We start from the raw sequence: 18921 nt of genomic DNA, 5'->3' as shown, positions 1-18921 counted from the left end.
CAGGAAAAAATTTGACAGTTTCAAAAAAGCCACATTGAACAAGTGATAATACATGTATTAGTAACATCCTATCTGGCAGTTTCTTATGCAATATATGTGTCAGTGCAGTGCTATCATACTACCAAACTGATTTTTTGTAGTGTCCCAGCTGTTTGTGCATTAAAATTAGTTAAAATTTACACAGGTGGTCATGTGTTTTATTGTGCTTACTACCATATGCAAGAAAATTTTATTAGCTTTCATTTGGTACCACTTTCAATGCTATAGCATCAACCTCTGGAAAGCTACAATGAAAATAAGGACATAATATCCCATATTTTGCAGCGTTTTTGAAAAACGTAAACAATAAAGTTACATGGCTCTTGAGGCAGGCATAGCCAAGGTCCAAGATCACAATAACTGGTATATTTAGCTAATTTAGACCTTGGAGAATGGGAATAATATCAGTTTCCATATGTTTGAAGAAAAAGGTCAATTTTGAAGAGATCTAGAAGAGGTGCTTAGCATGAAAGAGGACATGTGGTTAGCACAAAAAAGGAAACAAGACATGGTTAGCACAAAAAAGGAAACAAGACATGGTTAGCACAAAAGAGGAAACATGCTTAGCACAAAAGAAATGAGGCCTGGTGAAAAGACGAGTGCATGATAGCAATATATTTTCTCTCTCTATTTTTTTAATCCTAATTTGACCACAAGCTATTTTGGATTTGGTGAAAGTTTTTGCTTCGAGATCTTTCTAGTGAGGTTTATGTAAATTAAGGGGAAGCAAACCGTTGGTGAAGTTGATTAAAGAAATGTACAGAAATGCTCAAAGTAATATTATAATTAATAACACATTTAATTGCAGCTTTAAGGGGGGAATACATCAGGGATTTTTTAAGAGTCAGGTGAAACCTGATCAGTGAGGGTTGAAAATATGTCTTGCAGGGAGATAAATGGCATGAGAATCTTATGATGAATGTGAAATGCGAGTTTAATGAATATAATCAACTCAGAGGATTAATAAATCTGGATAATATCAGATCAATCCAGAATACAAGACTTTGTATACATAATCATGTTTAAGGAATAGTTGATAAATCAATATATGAATCTTTACAATCATTAATAAAATTTTATAATTTATTTTATCCCATTTCAATAATAATAGCAGTAAAATAATGTTCCAAGATAAAAATAGTTTTAGGTTAGCAGATGTAGATTAATTGAGCTAGCAGGATTAGTTCGCAGGGAAAGGCCAATGAAAACATTAGAGGAAGTTGTAAAGATGGATGTGAGAGAAAGAGGCATAAATAAAGACCTGACCAGAGATAGGTTAGTTTGAAAGTCAATTTTTAAAAACCGTCCAACACATGCCAGTATATGAAATGAGTGTTAAACCGATGATGATGATTATTATTATTATTATTATTATTATTATTATTATTATTATTATTATTATTATTTATTTATTTATTTTTTATTTTTTTTACGGACAGGTTGGTTTAGAAGCAAATTTCTAAGAGCTGTCCAACATATGCCAACATGTAAAAAGGACATTAAATTGATGATATTCTTTGTTTTTTTACCTGTGCATAATTTATTCTCTGAGGGATTCAGGTTAGGAAATGGCTAAAAGTAAAAAAAAATGGTTTCAATTAATATTGATCAATAGATGAATTTACATAATAAAGTTTTATAATAAATTTTATCCCAAAAACATACCCTACAAAAGTGATATTGATTGTTTGTGTTATTTGGATTATTCAGACTACTGTTCTCATCTTTGATGTTTATATCAAAACGCCTTAGGTGCATTCTGTCAAATTCAGTAAATCTGTCAAACTCAGGCATCTCTATGGAATTTCAAACTGAATCCTTCATTTAATTCATGAAAGTAACTTGCTCTAATTTTGTTAACCATGTATGGATATACGTCATAAGTAATTTGTAGTAGTTCATGGCACAACTGATATAAATGTTAGTTATTAATCAAGTAATAATCAGTTTTAATAAGAGTCTTCTAGAAACTGAAGGTTCCATCGTCATTTCTGTCAAATTCAGTAAATCTTTTTGTCAAACTCAGGAATCTCTATAGAGTTTCAAACTGAATCCTTCATTTAATTCATGAAAGTAGCTTGCTCTAATTTTATCAACCATGAATGAATAGAAGTCATCAGTAATTTGTAGTAGTTCATGGCATAACTGAAAGTTTAATTGTCAGTATGGGTGATACTAAGAATACAATTAAGAATAATCCAAGTAATACAAATTATCAATTGTCATTCTAAAAATAAAAATTAACATTGAAGATATTTTAAGTAAGATGGCCGCTAGAATAAATGTAATATTTTCATATTTTAGAATTCACACACAATTTTTCGTGCCTACATGATAAGGAATTTTGCTCTTCATCTACGAACTTTTACAGTTCAAAACTTGTATGGATTAGTTGCCCACCAAAAACTATTCTTCATCTCATGACTTATACAGATTAGCTATCCATCAAACTCTTCTAAAATTAAACCTGGCTTTCAATTCAAAAAATGGCCGCTAGAATAAGTGTGATATTGTTCCAATGATTCCAATGGTTCCAGCTAACAATATAATAAAGTAAGATGGAGAGAGGATGATCAGCAACATTCCCCCAAACATTTTATGGTCATGCGCTTAATTTATTGAAAATTTAAAATGCATTTTTATATTTTGTTACAAATAAATAATTCAAAGTGTTGTATCTGTTCTGATACTATAACTTGATCTTTTTGGTCCTCAGTCGAGTTAGGAGTGTATGGCTCTAACATGATGAGAATTAGCAGCGAACCGGATGTTAACGCATCCACCATGAGAGACAAAATGAAAAATCGTCTTTTGCACATGGCTCCATACATTGCGTCCGCTTGGGAAGAAAAAAATAAGATAACCACAAAATAATTATTGACCAATGGCAGAGCTCCGCGCCTAAAATAAACACCTCAAATATCACAGTCACTGGGAGCCAGTCTGCCACTATAAAACGAGGGATTTGAGGGAACCGAAAAGAGGAAGAGGAGATTCGCCCTGCTGCATCAGTGAACGCACGGACAGATTCTTCCACCCGACTTAAAAAGATGAAGAGAAGAGAACTCGACCCGCTGCGTCAGTGAACGTATGGACGGATTCTGTCACCAAACCTGAAGAGACATAATGAAGAAGAAAAAGAAATAAGGCACCAGTGAACTGAAGCCGATTACGCTCTCATGTTATGGGCCAAACGCCTTCAATTCTAAACAATGCCTGATTCACACAAACCAAGGAAGAGAGGAGGAAAAAGAAGACGAAGACGCCGGGCTGCTAGCTGCTGATGAAAAAGTCACTCGCTTTCCAGTTACAAGCCAGGACATGCATCACCGACAGCAGGATGACCGGCCTACCCTAACCATCTCCATCGTCCAAAAGATAAGTTACGTTTTACGAACATTCATTCCTTACCAATTCATACATACCTACAAACATTCATTCCGTGTCAATTCATACATACCTACAAACATTTTACGAACATTCATCTCCTTTGTTAAATCACATTCCATCCTACGAACACTTTGCCTCTCCTAATACAAATTGTTGGTAGTAAATAAAGTCGGTTCTCAACCTTCAATATTCGTCTGTCTTTAATTATATGGAGTCAGAATCTACACACTTCCAACGTTATTCATTTCATGTATTCTTGGTTGTGGCCTCTATGACATCCTTTCCTCACCTCTAATCCTTTTTATAAAAACCGAGGCCATATATGTTTATCAGCCAGAAATAAGAAAGTATCAGAAAATCATAAAAACCATTAATGTTAGCAAACAGTGTATTATACATACTGCAGCATTCTAACAAAATATGACATATATAGACAGTATTTCTTCTTTCGTAGCTCTGACCAGTATGATTTACAAATATCATACCAAAGTCAGGGAATCCTCTCACCTAATTGTAGCATGAACAAGGGACAAGAGGTAAGGGATCCTGTTTGAATTCAGCTCATGAAAAGTATTTGTACCCTAAGATAAAAAAAAATGGAGCCACATGATCAGAGTCAACAATCAGTGAAAGTTGATTGAATTCCACATGATGTAAAAGAAGTAATCAAAAGACACATGGAAAGTATTCTTAGAATTAACTTCAAGAGAAAACCTATTGCATTAATATTCACTGCATTCATATTAATCTATATATATATAAAAGGATAAACGGGCACGCGAGTTTTTGTATGTCCAAGAAAGGCTTTTCTCAACAGGGTTCTCGGGGGGGGGGGGGTTACTATCGCTTAGAACTTCTAATATACTGTGTAGATCATAATATGTACGAATTGCAAATACGTGTCACGGCTAGATTTATTTATATCGACTTTAACACAATTCTTGCTATTTCGGCCCCTCTCATGTTGATTCAGCTTTTTTGTATAAAAGCGAAACTGATGTGAAACTAAGGCGTGGTTCTCGGCCTATGGGCTGGGAGAGTCCAGAAAGCAATGGACGTTTGGTCAATGTTGGTGAAAACCATCATATCAGACAATTGCTTTCATTTGGACACTCCCCTAATGAAGGGGAGCTGGTTTTCCCCAACATGTTGGGGAAACAAAACCAGACAAAGTTGGGTAAAAAACAAACCCAAAAGAACTACCCCACAGTTAAAATTAAGTGCGGAATTTAATTTCCTTTGACCTAATTAAATTGAAATTGGTTTCAGTTGCCTTCCTTTCATGGGTGAGCGGTAACTTATCAAGTTTTTTGCCGCAACGTTCCGGGTTCGATCTTACCAAACCTTTTTTAAAAAATTTTTTTTAAATTTTACTTTTTCTTCCTTTTACATCATGTTCGCTGTTCTTTTTGTTTTTTCGATTTTTTAAAAGAAGTTTAACATAGGGTTTGGATCTACCCCCCCCTCCACACACACACACACACACACACACACCTACAAAAAAACTTTTTTGCTGTGTTTTTTTTTGTTTTTGTTCGTTTTTTTAATATTTGTTTTCGAGCCTACCTTCCTACCAAAACTTTTTTTCTTTTTTGATCTACCCCCTCCCCCCCACACCTACATGTTTTCAGGTCGTAAACTGTTTCAGCCACCCCCGGAACTAACTCTATATTCCCCACTCCTACTCTTAAAAATATATATGAAATAAAGTTATTTTGAGATCGTAAACTGCTTCAGCAATTTCCAGGATTGACTCCATATTCCTCCTTTTAAAAATATAATTTTATAAAATGAAATTTTTAGATCATAAACAGCTTCAACCATTTCTGAGACCGACTCCACAGAGTTTTACTATGTCACACATAAAATTATTTTTGTTTTTTCATATAGGTACTATACTGCACAAGTACTTAATTTCTTGGGTAAGATACTGTACAAATACCTTATTTATAATTTAAAAATGAAACTACTTTATTATTTTATGTAATTTTCTTTTGTGCCCATTTTTTCTGTGCATCAAAGGTAAGAGTTTGTTTATTTTTCATCTGGGTGCTATAGTGAAGAAGCACCTTATTTCTTATATAAATGTAATACTACTCAGTTATATTACGTGATTGCTGGTTTAAATAACTTATATGTACATCAAAGGTAGGATTTTCTTTGTTTTTTTTCATATGAGTACTATGCTGCACAAGTACTTTATTTATTGGATAGAATATTGTACAGGTATCTTATTTCTAATTAAAAATGAAACTACTTGATGATTTTACATAATTTTCTGTTGTGCTAATTTTTCCGTATTTCACAGATAAGAGTTTGTTTTTACATCAGAGTGCTCTAGTGAAGAAGCACCTTATTTCTTATATAAATGTCATACTACTGGAATATATTACATGATTTTCGGTTTTGATTACTTTTATGTATGTCACAGGTAAGATTTTCTTTGTTTTTCGTATGGGCTCCGTACTGTAGTACCATATTTCTTGAGTAGGATACTGTACAAGTACCTTATTTCTAATTTAAAAATGAAAGAAGTCGATACTTTTATATAATTTTTTGTTGTGCTAAATTTTCTGTACGTCTGGAGCAAGAATTTGTTTTTTCATCTGGGCGCTATAGTGAAGAAGCACCTTATTTCTTATATAAATGTAATACTACTCAGTTATATTACATGATTTTTGGTTTTAATAACTTTTATGTACGTCACCGCTATGATTTTATTTGTTTTCTCATATGAGTACCATACTGCACAAGTACCTTATATCTTGGATAGGATACTGCACAAGTACCTTATATCTTGGATAGGATACTGTACAAGTAGCTTATTTCTAATATGAATACAAAACTACTCGATAATTTTACATATTTCTTGTTGTGCTAACTTTCTAGTTTGTCACAAGTGAGAGTTTGTTTTACATCAGCGTGCTATAGTGAAGAAGCACTTTATTTCTTACATAAATGTCACTCTACTCAAATATATTACATGGATTTTGGTTTTGATTACTTTTATGTATGTTACAGGTAAGATTTTATTTGTTTTTATATGGGTACTATACTGTACAAGTACCGTATTTTTAATTTGAAAATGAAAGAAGTCGATACTTTTATATAATTTTATGCTGTGCTAAATTTTCTATACGTACGAATTTGTTTTTTCATCCGGGTGTTATAGTGAATAAGCACTTTATTTCCTGTATAAATGTCATACTACTTAGTTATATCATGTGATTTTCGGTTTTAATAACTTTTATGTACATCACAGGTTAGACTTAATTTGTTTTTTGTTTTTTTCATATCAGTACTATACGGTACAAGTACCTTATTTCTTGGATAGAATTTCTTGTATACATTAAAAAGTAAGTGATCATTGTATGTGATTTTTGACATCTATACAAATATACAAACATATACAATACTTATAATTCATAATGATCGGTTAATTAGTTTAGGACTTAATCCAATATATATAAATATATAAACATACACATACTAAAATTTATAAGCAGAGTACGGATATCATATTTGTACTAATACTAAAGAAAATGCTCAGTCAAGTTTAAGAGAAATGACGTCATTTCCGGTTAAATGACTCTGTAGTTTTCAATTAATACTAAAATACATTATAATAAAATACATCCAATATGAGTCAGCATTTTTCAAATAAACATAAAATACATTGAATTCATTTTATAATGATTCGGCAGTTTTAAATTCATATTAAAATACATTTTCGGAAGAATTCCCCCCCCCCCATCCGCTTTTCTTTTATATCGTAAGTTTCTTAAAACGTGACTAGCTAAAGTTCAGAATAAAATCACGCTTTTCTTTTAACGGCTAATTTAAAAAAAAAATCTTTTGAATGCTGTTAAAACTTAAATTCTTCACTACAGTTTGCATTTTGGAGACGGAAGTGTTTTTGTTGAGATAAGTGATTTCAATATTAATCATACTTTTTATTTTTAGATTCAAATATTAATAACTACATTTTATTTCAGTATTTAATTTATGTATTTCTGTTTTATTAAATGCTAGCTTTTTTCTCGTCCATAAATGTTTATTTATCTACCGAGTTGATTGCAAAAATAGATTACGAAATTGTACTCATTTTTAGTTCGTGAGAGGGGAATCTATCACCATACTTTCCCTTAAACACGTCTGTTGGACTTTTATTAAGTAGAATACTTAATATATATTTGTTTTTAATGGAGAGTAGAAAACGCATTGTGGATGCGTTATCGGCAGCTCCTGTTACTCTCGCTTCTTCTTATTTGTTACTCAGTCCTCATTTTTTAATGAGTGATTTTTCTGACAAAGGGAGAAGAAAAAGCTGTTTTCTAGATTGGCAGTATTTTGCGCGAACAGTTGGCAGAGATGGCGGAAATTTTCTGTTTCTATGTCTATCCTTGTAGCCATGTCACTAGTAAGGGTGCTGGAGGTAAACGTTTTGTCTGGGCTGACGTTATCCGCCTGATAGTCAGGGACCCGAACCTTGGATTAACCACTAAGGAGGCTGTCCTATCAGCAGGTGCAAAGTACTGGGGCTGCTGTATTGCCATTTGGTGAATGGATTCTGGACCATGCTGTAGCTTCTCGATACCATACTCGTGGGTAATTGCTACGGCTTTACCTTATCATTAGCTACAAATAATAAAAAAAAAATTCTTCGCTTCTTTTTCTCTCTTAGTTTCCCCTCTCTGTCCTGCTCTAAGTAAATCTGACGACCTAGTCCACAAATTCCAAAATTTCATCATAACAAGTTTCAAGAAAAAATACACGATTAAACCCGGTTCTCTAACTTCCAACGTAGACCCCTACTACAATGTCTCCTTCTCCAACATCAGGGGTCTACGTTCTAACCTTCCAGAGGTTGAAACCCAATTACAGGAGACTAAACCAGACTTTTTATTTTTAAGTGAAACTGGCATTGGACAGGCTATTTCCCTAGAAGAGTTCGCAATTAAAGGATACTCTAACTTAACTTCTAAATCTGACCCCCAAAATCGCCATGGACATGGAATATGTGCCTATATTAAAGATAGCTTTCCATGTGGTAGGGACGTCTCCAGGGAAGATCCTAACTTACCCTATATGTGCTTCCGGGTTGCTTTAGCTCACACTACTGCATTTATATTTACTCTCTGTCGCCTCCACAACAGCGGAGTTACTATCTTTCAAAGCATATCTGAGAAAATTGACTAAGTCCTATCTGCTTATCTTTCAGTTAACATTCACGTATGTGGATACTTCAATGTTCTCAACGTCGAATGGTTGACCCACTCAAACAAGACCAATGATGAGGGGAGGTTCTGTCATGATTTCTCCATTGCCTATGACCTCACTCAGATTGTTCAGGAATCCACCCGTGTGCCCGACAATGACGGCCAGTATGCGAGCCTACTATACCTTTTTCTCACAACTTGCCCTGAACTATGTTCAGTTTCTGTTCTGTCGCCTCTTGGATCCTCCAACCACTCTGTTGTATCAATTAAGATAAAAATGAAATGTAATAAGTCCCCAGACGTACCTCTCCATCGTACAGTATATCGATGCACTAAGGCTGACTGGGATAGCTTCCATACATTTATATCTGATCTACCGCTGCATTCCATGTTTTAAAAGGATGTGTTCTCTATAGTATCAGACCTGACGGAATGGTTAATTGTAGGTATAGACTGTTTCATACCCTCGAAAAAGTTTCAACAAAAACCTAACAGCCAGCCATGGTTCTCTCAGAATGTGCTGCTGTCATTGCGTACAGAAATCACTTTTTCCACTGCTTCCAATGTAATAGATGTATGGAAACTAAAGCCGCTTTCAGGACTGCCAGCAACCATTGTAAGAAAGTAATAAAGAATGCAAGAGAGTTGTATGCTCAATCCGTTAAGTTCAAAGTAGCTGAGCAGTGGCTTGGTTCCCACCAGTTTTGGCAAATAGCAAACAGAATCCTGAACAGAAGCGTGTGCTCCATCCCAACTATTATCAATGGACCTGAGGTAATCTCGTCAGTATCAGACAAAGCCAAACTCTTTGTCAAGAACTTTGCAGCTAATTCTACCCTTTGTGACCAAGGCCGCCAACCCCCAGTATTTCCTCCTGTATCAGAAAACACGCTATGTGATATACGTATATCTGTATGTGATGTTGCCAAGCTAAACAAAAACCTTGATTCCAGTAAAGCAACTCGCCCTGACGGTATTCCAATTATAGTACTCAAAAAACTTCAACCTGAACTAGCGCCCATACTTACAAAACTGTTTAAACGTTGTCTTAAGGAGAATAGTTTCCCATCTCCCCGGAAAATTTCATCAGTATGCCCTGTATTTAGAATTCAGGTGATCGCTCATCCCCCTCTCAGTACAGGCCAATAAGTCTCCTGTGCGTCATGAGTAAGTTGCTGGAATCTGTGTTAAATACAGAAGTAATCAACCATCTCAACAAAAATAACCTTCTTAGTGACACTCAATATGGTTTCTATTCTGCTAGATCTACAGCAGATGTGCTTACAGTTATATCGCATAGGATTAGCAAATCTGTCGACGGAGGCAACCTTTCTAGGGCAATTGCTCTTGACATATCTAAGGCCTTTGATAGGGTATGGCATAAAGGTTTACTTCATAAGATCTGTAGCTATGGTATAGCTGGAAATGTCTTCTCAATTATTAAATCATTTCTTTCTGATAGGTTCATAAGAGTAGTAATTGAGGGGCAAAAATCAGAAGCTCACAGTATTAATGCCGGTGTCCCTCAGGGGTCCATCCTGGGCCCAACTCTTTTCCTGATCTACATTAATGATCTTCCAAATCACATCCTTACATCATTTGTAGACATTTATGCTGACGACACTACCATTTATGGTAGCACATCTAAGACAGTAAACGAGCAAGTTCTCTCCAATTCTCTCTCCTCTGATCTTGAGCACGTAGTACAATGGGGAAAGGAGTGGCTGGTTACTTTTAATGCATCTAAAACCAAGCTTCTCTCTTTACATCATAAACATTCTGATCCAAATCTGGCATCAATTGAAATGAATGGCTCTCGTCTTCAGGAGGCCTCAAGTTTTGACAAGCTTCTGGGCTTGACCATTACTCCTAATCTTAAATGGAACACGTACATCAAATCTGTTGCCAAGGCCGCTGGAAAAATGGTGGGATCTTTCTATCGATCCGGTAGATATCTCACTGCTGATCAATTCTCTATCTATATAAGAGCCAGGTACGTCCAAGGATGGAATACTGTTGCCACATCTGGGCAGGAGCTGCTAGAAAGGACTTGGCCTGCCTTGATAGAGTTCAAAATAGACTTCGTAGCCTCGTAGGAGATGTCCTTTTCTCTTCCCTGCAACCTCTATCTCACAGAAGAGATGTTGCGTTTGTCTCTGATGTATCGTTATTTTCATGGAAAGTGTTCGACTGAGCTTCATTCTATGGTCCCCCCTCGCCTAACTTTCACAAGAAACACTCGTCTAGCTGAAAACACTATCAATAATTCCTCCCACTCTTTATCTGTGCCTAAACCTAAACGTAGATTCCATGAACAAAGCTTCTTTCTTAGAACTGCACGCCTGTGGAATTATCTTCCGTTTTTTCCTGCTTTGCGGCTGACTACAATATGGTTGTGTTTAAGTCTAACGTAAATAAGTTCTTGATGAGCCGTTCCATTATCAAATTTACCAAATTTTCATTACTAATGATTACTATATTGTCCAATTTCTACTGTACACTCTTTAACCCTTATCCTTGAGTGGCCTCTTGGCCTTGATAATGCGGTGATGCCTATGTAAAACATAGCAACTGTTTTGTGTACTTCTTTTCAATACATAATGTTTTTTTTACCTTATTCTTTCTCATGATTCTTGGATATTTCACTATTTGACATGCGACAATCACATAAGTAGCATTTATTTTTACTTAAAAATCAGTATTTCTTTAGGTGTTATAGTGAAGAAACACGTCGAATCAGTTTCTGTGAGAAGTAAAAATTAAAGCCATTATAGAGAGCTGACATCATTTCCGTTGACATGAGTCAGCATTTTTTCAAATGTGCATGAATGTACATTGAATTCATTTAAAATTATGTAGAAATTACATTGGAATTGCTGAAAAATTTATACCCCCATTGCAAAAAACTGCCCAGTTCACCCAGGCAGAATTTATCTTTTTGGCCAATTTTTTAAATATTTTTATCCGAAAGTTTGATCTTTCTAATAATACCAATTTTGTCATTGTTTGATGCATCTGTTAAAAGTTTTTGCAGACATACAAACAAACAAACACACAGGCGACTTTCCTTCATATAAGAGACTAGTGGGGGTACCCAGCCTTGCCCAGGTCTGTCTAGGTAGTGTAGTAAGGAACCCTGAAAAAAAAGTGGTAGTAGCGGGGGGGGGGTGAATCAAAACACAAAACAACATTAGTCAGTTTAGGTGGAGAGAGGTGTTAAAAAAAATGTGGTAGCAGGCAGGTAGGCTCAAACCCATAACACAAAGGAGAAAAAGAATGTGTAAAAAATGTAATATCTTAGCTAATACATCCATGGCACAACCGGAAGTTGCGAACGTTGAAATTAAGACTAGTCAATTGAAAAGAGACGATGTCTTGCAAAAATGTCGATGTAAAAAGTGACCCCTCCTTATAGAAAACTGCCCAGTTGGGGCTGAAGGAATTAATGTTTTTGGACAATTTTTCGATATCTGTCGTCTGAAAAATCGTGGTTTAAAACGAAACCGATTTCATCACGTTCCAACATGTCTGCCAGAAGTTTTTGCAAGACATACACACACACGTTTTGCCTTTTATATAATAGACTAGCGGGATTACCCAGCATTGCTCAGGTGTGCCAAGATGGTATAGTAAGGAACCTCAAAAAAAAATGTGGTAGGTGGTAGTAGCGGGGAGGGGGGAATCAAAACAACAGTAGGCAGTTTGGGTGGAGAGAGGTGTTAAAATTTTTTTTTTTTTTAAAGTGGTAGTGGGCAGGCAGGCTCAGACCCATAAGGTGAAGGAGAAAAGGAAGGTGAAAAAAGTCGCCAACGATGGAATTAAGGTTAGTCAACCGAAAAGAGACGATGACTTACAAAAATGTTGATGAAAAAACCGGCCCCTTCTTGTAAAAAACTACCGAATTGAGTATGAAGGAATTAATACTTTTGGCCAATTTTTTTATATTTGTCGTCCGAAAGATCGGGGTTTAAAACGATACTGGTTTCGTCACGTTTCGATGCATCTGTCAGAAGTTTTTGCAAGACATACAAACACACACACATTTTTCCTTTTATATATTAGAAGATAACAGTAATATTATTTGCACACTATGAGGTACAAAAAGAATTAACTCACATATTGATAATATTTTTTTAAAATTAATACTTACCTTGTCAATTAATTTGAATACCAAGTAGTAAGATTGATCCTCAAATTGTCCTATAAGACGATTATTGGCCTCAATAATGACTGGAAATATAGTGAAAGAACAAAAATAGTAAATACGTTTTCTAATTAAACTAATCTTTTGTTCGCATTTACCAAACAAAATATTAAATTTAACAAAAACTCATTTTTTAAATAAAAGATTGAAAACTTTATTAAACAATCGATACTACTATAAAGATTACTTGCAGATTATAAATAAACACACACACACACACACACAAACCCTTCTGCACTACACATGTATGACCATGTTTCAGCTATAAAGGTAGCTTCACCATGACCTGAGAAAAGTAAACTAAGTTAGGTCTTAGCTGAAACATCTATATGCATATGTAGCCATAAATGTTTGTATAAATAAAAATTCATATGTATCAATTGAAATGAATGGCTCTCGTCTTCAGGAGGCCTCAAGTTTTGACAAGCTTCTGGGCTTGACCATTACTCCTGATCTTAAATGGAACACGTATATCAAATCTGTTGCCAAGGCCGCTGGAAAAATGGTGGGATCTTTCTATCGATCCAGTAGATATCTCACTGCTGATGCTATTCTCTACCTATATAAGAGCCAGGTACGTCCAAGGATGGAATACTGTTGCCACATCTGGGCAGGAGCTGCTAGAAAGGACTTGTCCTGCCTTGATAGAGTTCAAAATAGACTTCGTAGCCTCGTAGGAGATGTCCTTTTCTCCTCCTTGCAACCTCTATCTCACAGAAGAGATGTTGCGAGTTTGTCTCTGATGTATCATTATTTTCATGGAAAGTGTTCAACTGAGCTTCAATCTATGGTCCCCCCTCGCCAAACTTTCACAAGAAACACTCGTCTAGCTGTAAACACTATCAATAATTTCCCCCACTCTTTATCTGTGCCTAAACCTAAACGTAGATTCCATGAACAAAGCTTCTTTCTTAGAACTGCACGCCTGTGGAATTGTCTTCCGTTTTCCTGCTTTCCGGCTGACTACAATATGGTTGTGTTCAAGTCTAAAGTAAATAAGTTCTTGATGAGCCGTTCCATATAAGTTATTAAATTTACCAAATTTTCATTACTAATGATTACTATATTGACCAATTTCTACTGTACACTCTTTAACCCTTATCCTTGAGTGGCCTCTGGGCCTTGATAATGTGGTGACGCCTTTGTAAAAAAAAAAAAAAAAAAAAAAAAAAAAAAATATATTTATGGCAATTAAGGTACACAGAGACTTCCATATTTCATCCCTATAGGGAATCATCAGGCTAAAATGCATGGAATTCGTGCTATCAGATGTTTTTATATATACATGTGATGTTTAATCTAATTAACTGATCAGATTCATTGTTATATCCTCCAACAGGTTAATGACAAGGAATTAAATAGACTAAAAAAAAAAACAAAAGATGGGGATTCTACCGAAAAGGGAATACAGCCAATAGTTTTCATCCACAGTCTATGTAAAAAAGTAAAGAGATCCGTGTTTGTGCAGATTTATACACAATATTAAACTATGCACTAAAGGATTGCTGATATCTACCTAGTTCAGAAAAAATATTTGACGTGTTGCCATAGATTGCTATGCTATCAGCATGAATGTTCTTTATAAAATGCGATTTGGAAGATCATTTATGAAGATAAAGAAGAGGGCTGAACCCAGAGTGGACCCTTGAGGCATGCCAGTGTTGATATTATTAATACTATTAATACTATGTGCTTCAGACTTTTCCCCATCAATTACTTTTATAAACCTATTAGAGAGAAAATATTTGATAGATGAGAGTATATTTCCAGATATTCCATAGCTAACAAGATTATGAAGTAGATTTTTGTTAAACCCTATAAAAGTCTTTGATATGCCAAGAGCTTCGAGCGAAGCCCCATTAATAGATTCAGTGATGCTATTGTAATATTACAGTTAGCACATCAGCTGTTGATCTGGCAAGATGAAATCCATAATACTTGTTACTGAATAGGCTGTTTTTGCTAAGGTGATTGACAAGTTCTTGATTTATCACAGATTCAAATAATCTACTCATGACACACAGGAGACTGATTGGTCTCTACTGAGATGCAAAAAAACTACTTCATAATATTTTTAAATACTGAGCAGATTACAAGATTTTCCAACATGATGGAAATCATTTCTCCTTTAAGCAACAATTGGACAGCTTTGTAACAATTGGAGTTAATTCCGGTTGTAGCATTTTAAGCATTGTTGTCAATACTGTCAGGACCAGTTTTTTTTTTTTTTTTTTTGCTGGCATCAAGAATCTTGATAAATTTGGCAATATATCAGACAGATATGTGACTGACACTTAAATTGTTTTCAGTCATGAGAGGAAATTCAGGAGGTAGATGGCCTTGACCATAAAGAGTGGAATTTAAAGCAAATGTCTTTGCGAAAAGTTTGGTTTTATCAGATGTTGAGGAAATAATGGTTAGAATAGAGGTCATACATCTGTTCAGGGCTTTGTTTGTTATTCACCAAAACTCATGAGAACCAAACCTCTGCTTAACCACTCTAGACTAAATGGATTGGTTATATGACTCTCTTGCACTTTCTATAACTCTTTTGCAGTGGTTGCAGGTAGTCGTAAAGTTGGTTTCACTTTCAGAACATTTATTTAATGAAAAGCAATTAAAATAATAATTTCTGTGAGCAATGACAGCAGCACATTCTGGAGTGTACCATGACTAGCAGTTTGGTTTCTGGTGGAATTTGTTAGAGGATATGAAAGTTCATATCAATGATTAACCAATTAGTTAAATCAGATGTGATACAGGACACATTCTTTTCAAACATGGAATGCTGAGGAATGCCTGATATGAAAGATCTGAGGCTGTCCCAGTCAGTTATAGAGTAGGTATTTATTTGCTTCCCCACGTAAGCAAAATGTGACACAAGGTCGGTTTTATGTGAGGTGAAGGGGGAGGGAGGGGAAGGGGATGGTACATATAGGGTTGCCCCTACATGTACCAATAACCAATTGCCACAAGGGCAATGGTCACAAAGTGCAACATCTGCCGGAACAGATGGTGTTTATTTGCTCCCCCACTGAGCAAATTAGGCACAAGGCCGTTTTTAATGTGAGGTAAAAACCAGATCCCCTAAAAGTAGGCAAAAAGGGGGCACTCTGGTTACCAAAAATAATAATTGTCCCAGTATAGAGGGTTTCCCCTCCATTGACTGGTACAAATTATCTTAAGTGCAGCATCTGCCGGAACAGATGGTATTTATTTGCTCCCCCACTGAGCAAATTAGGCACAAGGCCGTTTTTAATGTGAGGTAAAAACCAGCTCCCCAAAAAGGGGGCACTCTGGTTACCAAAAATAATAATTGTCCCAGTATAGAGGGTTTCCCCTCCATTGACTGGTACAAATTATCTTAAGTGCAGCATCTGCCGGAACAGATGGTGTTTATTTGCTCCCCCACTGAGCAAATTAGGCACAAGGCCGTTTTTAATGTGAGGTAAAAACCAGCTCCCCCAAAAGTAGGCAAAAAGGGGGCACTCTGGTTACCAAAAATAACAATTGTCCCAGTATAGAGGGCTTCCCCTCCATTGACTGGTACAAATTATCTTAAGTGCAGCATCTGCCGGAACAGATACTACACTTTGCTCCTAGCAAAAGTGCCAGGTAAGTTATAGAGTATTGATACAATGTACAATGGAGAGAGACATCAGAAATCTTGTTGCACTTTATTTTGATGAGAAAGAACAGTGGATTGGCACAGTTTAGGACAAGATGTCAGGAAAAGACCTGCAAACTGTCCATCAACATCAGATACACAAGTAGGTTTGTCAACAAGTCAAGTGTTGGATCATATGCAAGAGAAAAATCGTGACAAACAAAACCTCCCTTCATCATCTGTCTTGTTTAAGTGGACTAGCTAACATAACCCTGATTTAGCTCTGTGGAGTGAGGTTTTAACCTGGTTAGCCAGTCCTTTCAGTATTTTTATTTTTTTATTCATCATGTTTAAAAATTAATCTAATCTTTATATAGCCATATCAAAATTTTGTATCACAATATATATGTGGATATATATATATATATATATATATATATATATATAGAGAGAGAGAGAGAGAGAGAGAGAGATAGACAGAGAGATAGAGAGAGAGAGAGAGAGAGAGAGAGAGAGAGAGAGAGAGATGTAGGACGAATAAATTGATATTCAAATTAGTAAAGCGAATGCACCCATTGTTCAAATACCTGTTTTTCTTTATTGTTCAACAATAAAGTAGGGCATAGTTGTACAGTGTTTGAAAATACAAACACATTACTCTGTATATAAACTTTCCTGTTTACTTACATACGCACACACACTACACTATTTACACACACTTCTTGTACAATTTTATAGTGGACCCAGTTGGTTTCACAAACACTAAATAGTTTTTTGTATATATCTTTGTTTTCAAGTTGTTACTTTATTTAGGCATAGTTGTATTCTGAACCCACGCGCGCGCGCACACACACACACACAGACATATATATATATATATATATATATATATATATATATATATATATATATCTTTATTAGAATAGCAAAATTTTAAAACAATGAGAAACAAGTGAACCATGATCGAATGTTAAAAAAATATTACATCAGTCGATTAAAAAAAAATCACGAAGTGTAATACAACCCGAGAAAAAAAGTGAACACTATTCGGAATGTTATAAAATAAACTTGTCGACTAAAAAAAAAATCATGAAATGCAAAAAGAACAAAACCCAAAGCGCTTTTCGTACAGACAGACTTTTTAAGGGTATACGTCTGTAAAGAGGAATAGAAATTTTTTTTTTTTTTTTGTAGAATTGTTGTAATAAAAAAACCTTAGATAGAATGTGTCCTGTGAAATAGTTCCAACTGCCAGCAAAGGTTTCTCTGCTTACACAAAGTAGGGGGAGGGCTGAAACTGATGGCAAGCATCTCGAGGACAGACAGATGGAACTTAGTGCGTCCTCTGTGTAAAACAGAAAAACAATCCGAAGAGAATCTAGAAGCACAGTCTTTTTCATCTACTAAGTGTTGCCCAATAGCCGATTCTACTAATTGGGAACTCCTGTACTGATCTCAGATGTAACGTGGCACATGCTGGGCAATTCTAACCTGAAGACGCTGGGTCGTCTTGCCTACATAGACGGCACCACGCCGACATTGAAATTTATAAACAATATTATTTGACTGCGAAATAGGCAAGCCGTCCTTACGAAAAGAGGGAAAAGCGTGCTTTGTAAAGAAAGCAATTCGGCAGGTTAAAGCACCAAAATTCGAAGTGACAAGAGAGAAAATCTTGTCTCCAATACGTTAGCCTTCAGGTCCAATCCAAGGTAACTTGAGGTATACTGGACATCTAAATGGACCATATTTGGGTTGCTCAGAAAAGGATTCTATTTTCTTGTTTACAATTTTGTTAACCAATGAAGGCGGATATCCATTCATAATGAAAATTTGTTTAATATTATCGATTTCTGAATCGATACAAGAAGGAGAGCAAATGGCAAGTGCCCGATGGGTTAAATTTCTAATAATATTAAGCTTCCTAGTTGTTGGTGCGAAAGAATCCCAACTGAGGTACAGACCAGTAAAAGTAGGTTTTCTGTAAATGGACGTGACAAAAGAAGACCCACATTTTGAAATTAAAACGCCCAAGAAAGGAAGGGAGTTATCTTTTTCTATCTCCATCGTAAATGAGAGGGAAGGGTGCAAATCATTTAATAATTTAAAGAAAGACACAGCTTCATCATGTGTAGCGAAACAAGAAAAAGTGTCGTCAATGTAACGCATGTAAAAAGTCGGCCTTGGGCACTTACTGAACAGCAACTGTTCCAAGAAACCAACAAAAATGTTGGCTAGAGTTGGCCCAGAGGAGAGCCCATCGATATACCATCAATCTGGCGATACATAACGTTGTTGAAACTGAAGGCCACGGACTTGGAAGACAATTCCATAAGTTCAACAAATACCTCCGCAGGAAACGAGGGAGGGGGCCAGGGCCTCTATATAAAAAATCAGCGCAAATATTAATGACCTCGTCAAGTGGGACATTTGTAAATAAATTATTAATTAATTATTAATTA

The 18921-nt window shown here is 35.6% G+C and overlaps 1 protein-coding gene across 2 annotated transcripts in view; it reads right to left on the bottom strand.

The window, feature by feature from the left end:
- The window catches only part of LOC145254818 (uncharacterized), a 128574-nt gene that overhangs the window by 56796 nt on the left and 52857 nt on the right, over positions 1 to 18921 (bottom strand). The window contains exons 2-3 of one of the 2 annotated variants that reach the window (XM_080113646.1): positions 12799 to 12878; positions 1569 to 1611 (exon numbers count right to left, since the gene is read on the bottom strand). In XM_080113646.1, coding sequence (XP_079969772.1) covers positions 1569 to 1611; positions 12799 to 12878 — 123 coding nt within the window. Of the gene's footprint in view, positions 1 to 1568; positions 1612 to 12798; positions 12880 to 18921 lie in introns of those variants that run through there. The other variant, XM_080113647.1, reaches the window with a different exon arrangement.

Source organism: Euprymna scolopes, chromosome 30 (assembly GCF_053919585.1).
Source record: "Euprymna scolopes isolate OS-2025 chromosome 30, ASM5391958v1, whole genome shotgun sequence".
NCBI lineage: Eukaryota > Metazoa > Mollusca > Cephalopoda > Sepiida > Sepiolidae > Euprymna > Euprymna scolopes.
The sequence above is the reverse complement of the archived record's forward strand: the minus strand, read 5'-3'. Positions and strand labels throughout refer to the sequence as shown.